Below are 5,626 nucleotides of genomic sequence, written 5' to 3'. Positions count from 1 at the left end.
AAACTCAACATGCAGCCATGCTTCAGTTAGTTTTTATTTCACATCAATCCATTGATCCAGAAAATAATCGAACATATCTTTTTTAAGGGATCGTCTTGTATCATAATAAAACTTTAATAATTATAACTCCAAGTCCAGATCTTAAATATTTTGCAGAAAAAGGAACAACAGAGACAGTGTCCACAAATGTCCTGAATAGAAGGTTGCGGATGTACTGTTGTTAGTGTGAAACAGCGACCACTGCTGGCCGCTCCGCGTCACTGCGCCGAGCTGCACCGCCTCCGCCTGACCGCCAGGGGGCGGTGAACCGTCCAGCAGGCAGAAAACAGGAGCGCAGGATCCGCTGCTTCCTCTTCCTTTCGCGGCCTCAGAGGTAGGAGCTCCGCGCCGCGTCTCAATCAACAATCTGTCTCTAATCTACCCTAAATCTGCTTCATCTACTTTACTTATCCCGCGTTTTCTTCCTGCTCTGTGTTGATTTGTCTGGATGATTTCATATGTTAGTGCGAGGAAGCGCAGCTTTTGTTTTATTTAGCTTTTATTCAGGTCGCCGGTTTGGCGGCTGAACGTTCCGCCATGTTGGCTGCAGGTTGCACTATAAAGTCATTTTATCTGCTTTTTAATCAATAACAAGGTTTCCTCCTCAGTTATCTGCTTTTAATGCTGGTTGTGGCCGTTTGTAGTGTTTTAATGCCGTTTTAATAAAGCTACAAGCGGTGGTGTGCAGAGAAGAAGCTAACAAGCTAGCAGGACTCATGAGGAGCAGAAAGACGAGGTGCTCCTGAAAATCCTCATATCTGAGGTTCTCCTGGTCATATCTGGGGTTCTCCTGGTCATTTCTGGGGTTCTCCTGGTCATGTCTGAGGTTCTCCTGGTCATGTCTGAGGTTCTCCTGTTCTGTGTTCCTGCAGGTATCTGAAAATGGTCCGCTACTCTCTCGACCCAGAGAACCCCACTAAATGTGAGTAAAGAGCGAGAAACCTGCTTGTTTCCCTGGTAACGGCTGTGATGACATCTTAGGACACCTTTGGATAAAACATGAAAAGAACTGAACGAACAAACTGAGCTGTTGTAGAAAAAACAGAGAAACTGGATGAATCTGAGGTTCAGGTTGAAGTTAAACATCTGTTCTGTGTTTCAGCATGTAAGGCGAGGGGCTCAAACCTCCGGGTCCACTTCAAGGTAAGCGGGACGCTTCGGTGTCCGTGTTGTCCTGCTTATTGATAACAGGTCGATGCGATCAGATAAGTGTTTTATTACCTTTTTTGAGCCAAGGGACACTGAATTTCACCTAAAAGTCATAAGGCACATCACAAACCAAAATATATATATTTTTAAAAAAAAAAAAAAGTATATTGTGAAAATAAAGTCCACCTCGTCAAAGCCTCTGGAATAGAAATCAGATAAACACAAGAAGAAGGAATTTTATTCTCTTTCACTGGGGCTTGTTTGGATGAACACAGCTGTGTTTTTTAGACCAATTAGGTCAAATTGGATCATTTCTCACGGCACAGAACAATATGTGCCTTCAAGTCAGTCGCCAAAACACCAGAAAAGTCTCTAATAACTCCAGTAAAAGCTGCTAGATTTGTCGCTTTTAACAAAAAAAGTCTCCAGATTTAGCGAGAAAGTCTCCAAGTTGGCAACAGTGTCTGAATGAAAGCAAAGCGGCTGTGGGAGGAGTTTACAGCACAGCGCTGCAACGCCAGAGACGCTCGATTAGCAGCTGAAGACAGCAGGAGAGGAAACTGCAGAGAGAAAAATAATCACACCCTTTTAGTTTTATCATCGATGGAAACCCAGATCGTACTGAGATTAAAACCCGATTCATCGTCCAGACCTGCTCTGACATCATGTTACAGCAGAGATATCGATCATTTTGCTTCAGAGTTTTCAGGGTTTTATCTGAAACAACTTGGAAAAATGTTTCCAAAAAAAAAATTCAGACAGAAAAAAGTCGATTTTATCATTTTTCAGCTGAAAACTGATTAAAAGGAGAAAAGTAGATTTTATTAGCTGAAGAAAGTTTTCTGTTAATGACATAAAGTCCAGATTTTATGAATGAGAAAAGATGAATGAGTTCTCTGTGCTTCGTGTTGCTGAGCGTGGTGTTCGTGTGTTTTCTGTATTTTAGGTTAGTTTTGGTTTAATATGTTTTAAAAAGATGCAGGAAAATTTTATGTTAAACGTAATAAGATTCTGGTTGGTTTTCATATTTCATACGAGTTTTTCACTGGAATAACTTTTATGTTTAGTTTCATGTTTTAACTTGTTTTCAGCCTCGTCTCAGTTTGACAAGATTTCTGTTTGTTCCTGATTTATCCTCTTAACGGTGAAACTATGAAAAGTATTTTATAAAGTCTGTTTGAACCGAACGGTGGAAGATGTGGATCAGACTTGATGAAGCCACAGTGTTGCCATGGCGACCGGCGTCTCATGCTGGGAATAAAACCCGTCCTGTCTTGTTGTCCAGAACACCCGCGAGACGGCCCAGGCCATCAAAGGCATGCACATCCGCAAGGCCAACAAGTACCTGAGGGACGTGGTGGTGAAGCATCAGTGCGTCCCGTTCCGCCGCTACAACGGCGGCGTCGGCCGCTGCGCTCAGGTGAGGCGTGGGGGGGGGCCGCCAGCTAGAGGGTCCAGGCTGCCGTGATGACCTTCTTAGGACACCTTTGGATTGATGATGAAACTAATGTTAGTCTGAGCAGCGCTGGGGTGTGTGTGTGCGCGTACGTGTGTGTGTGTGCGAACCGTCTCCACTGAAACGTCGTCTCGTTTCCAGGCCAAACAGTTCGGCTGGACACAGGGACGTTGGCCCAAGAAGAGCGCCGAGTTCCTGCTGCACATGCTGAAGAACGCTGAGAGCAACGCGGAGCTCAAGGTGAGTTTGGGACCGCCCCCTTTCAGCGGAAGTCCAGGTTCTGCTGGAAAACCTGGACCAGAACCGGTCTGGTGGGAAACGCCCGCCTGGCGTCTCCGGAGACGTTCTCCTGGTCGCACCATGGAGAACTTTACCGTGACCGTCTGTCAGCGAAACGGGTTGGTTCCCTCCTCTGGGAAGATGGTGGCGCCGTGGAAACGGACCAGCTGGAGGCGGGGGAAGGTGGTTCTGTCCTCTGATTGGCCAGTGGAGTGGGGGGGTTGGTTGGACACGGCGAGCGTGAAGGACAGACGGGAAGTTTCCTGCTTTCAGCCTTCACGCTTCATTTAAACGAGAGGTGAAGCTCTCCATTTACCAGTCGATCTACGTTCCTTCCCTCACCTATGGTCATGAGCTGTGGGTCGTGACCGAAAGAAGGAGATCTCGTATACAGGCGGCTGAAATGGGTTTCCTCCGCAGGGTGGCCGGGCTCTCCCTTAGAGATAGGGTGAGGAGCTCGGTCATCCTGGAGGAGATCAGAGTAGAGCCGCTGCTCCTCCACATCGAGAGGAACCAGTTGAGGTGGCTCGGGCATCTGGTCAGGATGCCTCCTGGACCTCCCTGGTGAGGTGTTCCAGGCACGTCCCTCTGGGAGGAGACCCCGGGGAAGACCCAGGACACGCTGGAGGGATTACATCTCTCGGCTGGCCTGGGAACGCCTCAGGATCCCCCCCGCAGAGTTGGCAAATGTGTCTGGGGAGAGGGAAGTCTGGGCTTCCCTGCTTAGGCTGCTGCCCCCGCGACCCGACCCCGGATAAGCGGCAGAAGATGGATGGATGGATGGCGTCGCGCCGTGAAACATCAGCCGCCGTAACTATGACAACCATCAGGACTGTGAGGCGTTTTTCACACTGCAGTCTGACCCGGCGCCGTCCGTACGGGTCATCCTGTTGCGGCGAGGAAAAACTCGCCAGGGTTTCTAACGACTCGTTTGGTTCCAGTTGCTGATTGGCCGAGGCGTTGGCGCCTCTCGCCGCCTTCCCGTGTTCGTGGGAAAGTCGGTGTGTTTCCCTCTTCTGGACGTTTCAGTCGGAGGAACGGGTTTTCATTGCCGTTTCGTCCGTTTGCTTCTGATTTAAAGACAAAGCTTCCAGCAGCTTTACTGGGACGTGGACCGGTGTTGTACTGGTTCTCTGGTTCCAATGTGACTCATCACCGGGTCCTCTCCACGTTTCCCATCGTCATCCCTGGATCGTATTTAGTTTGGATCGGGACTTCAGCGATCCACTTGTTGTCCAGCAGCAGCGGGAAAACATGGCGCCGTGTTGCCATCAGGTCTGGATCTGGCTCCGGGTCGGGGGTTTGGGTCTGGTTCTGGGTCAGAGGGACTGGTTCTGGGTCTGGCTGTGCAGTTCTGACTTCCTGCTCCGGTTCTGCTTTCAGGGTCTGGACGTGGACTCTCTGGTCATCGAACACATCCAGGTCAACAAGGCCCCCAAGATGAGGAGGCGCACGTACCGCGCGCACGGCCGCATCAACCCGTACATGAGCTCGCCGTGTCACATCGAGATGATCCTGACGGAGAAGGAGCAGATCGTCCCCAAGCCGGAGGAGGAGGTGGCCCAGAAGAAGAAGGTACGGGTCCTGGGGGTCTGGTCCGGTTCTGGTCCCGGTGCGGTGATGACCTCTTAGGACACCTTTGGATTCTCCATGAAAACAATCGATAGATCTGAGCGCCGTGATGAAGAGGAGCGGGACCTTCATCAGTGATGATGTAATAACCAGGTTTCTGTCTGCAGGTTTCCCAGAAGAAGCTGAAGAAGCAGAAGCTGATGGCGCGCGAGTAGATCCCAATAAAACCAGTTCTCCCAGTCCGGTCTCCCAGTGTCTCTTATTCCTTACATAGTCCTGGTCCCAGACCTGGTCCTGGTCCCAGTGTCTCTTATTCCTTACATAGACCTGGTCCTGGTCCCAGTGTCTCTTATTCCTCTCACGGTCCTGGTCCTGGTCTGGACTCTACAGGTCCACTCAAATCTTTTAAAAAAAAAAAAAGATCCATGTGTCCTATGGGGACCCGTCTCCATGGTTACGTCCATGTGACCGCTTCATGAAGGGGACCCGTCTCCATGGTTACGTCCATGTGACCGCTTCACGAAGGGGACCCGTCTCCATGGTTACGTCCATCTGACTGCGGCATGCTCCGCATCAGGAAGCAGTTGGACTGTTACAATGGCAACTGATGGAGGAAACTACGTCCAGTTTGTTTCAGGAAGCAGATTTTTTAAGTTTTCAGAAAGTTTTTACAGTGTAGTCACGAAGATGATCATTAAAAAGGAGAACAGATAAAACGGTATTTTACAAGGAGAACCAACCAGTGATGTCGTACAGTTTGCAGATGTAAAAGTTTACCATGTTTTAGGTACAGTACTATTTTGGGATCCCATGAAAACAAGTCCATAGATCACAGAAAAAGTATTTCCAAGTAATTCATTTTATGTATGTGAAACTTGACTGAAATAATCAGGAAGTTGAAGACATGACTTATTATTGGTGGAGTTTTCTGAAAGTCGCAGGTCGGACTCGTTGAAAAGTAAATCTTTACCTGAAATGTTTCTTTAGATCGAACTGAAAGTCCAGAAATCAGATCCATGAACACATCAACAGAATACGTTTTATGGTTTCAGATTCATTTTGGCAAAAGTTGCGTTTATCATGTAAACATGTATTTATAGATGAGAGTATCAACAGGATAATGTTAATTCT

The 5,626-nt window shown here is 48.3% G+C and overlaps 1 protein-coding gene across 1 annotated transcript; it reads left to right on the top strand.

Annotated features, from left to right (window-relative positions):
• Positions 1-311: 311 nt before the first annotated feature.
• rpl17 (ribosomal protein L17) lies at positions 312-4,734 on the top strand. The gene is made up of 7 exons (XM_079257083.1): positions 312-373; positions 912-961; positions 1,142-1,182; positions 2,474-2,608; positions 2,786-2,884; positions 4,307-4,498; positions 4,663-4,734. Exons 2-7 carry the CDS (start codon positions 922-924, stop codon positions 4,708-4,710), a joined length of 555 nt encoding a protein of 184 aa, XP_079113209.1. The 5' UTR covers positions 312-373; positions 912-921; the 3' UTR covers positions 4,711-4,734.
• Positions 4,735-5,626: the final 892 nt, after the last annotated feature.

The sequence above is a fragment of the Telmatherina bonti genome, assembly GCF_933228915.1.
Source record: "Telmatherina bonti genome assembly, chromosome: 17".
Lineage (NCBI taxonomy): Eukaryota > Metazoa > Chordata > Actinopteri > Atheriniformes > Telmatherinidae > Telmatherina > Telmatherina bonti.
Note: the sequence above shows the minus strand (reverse complement) of the source record. Positions and strands in the feature narration are given on the sequence as shown.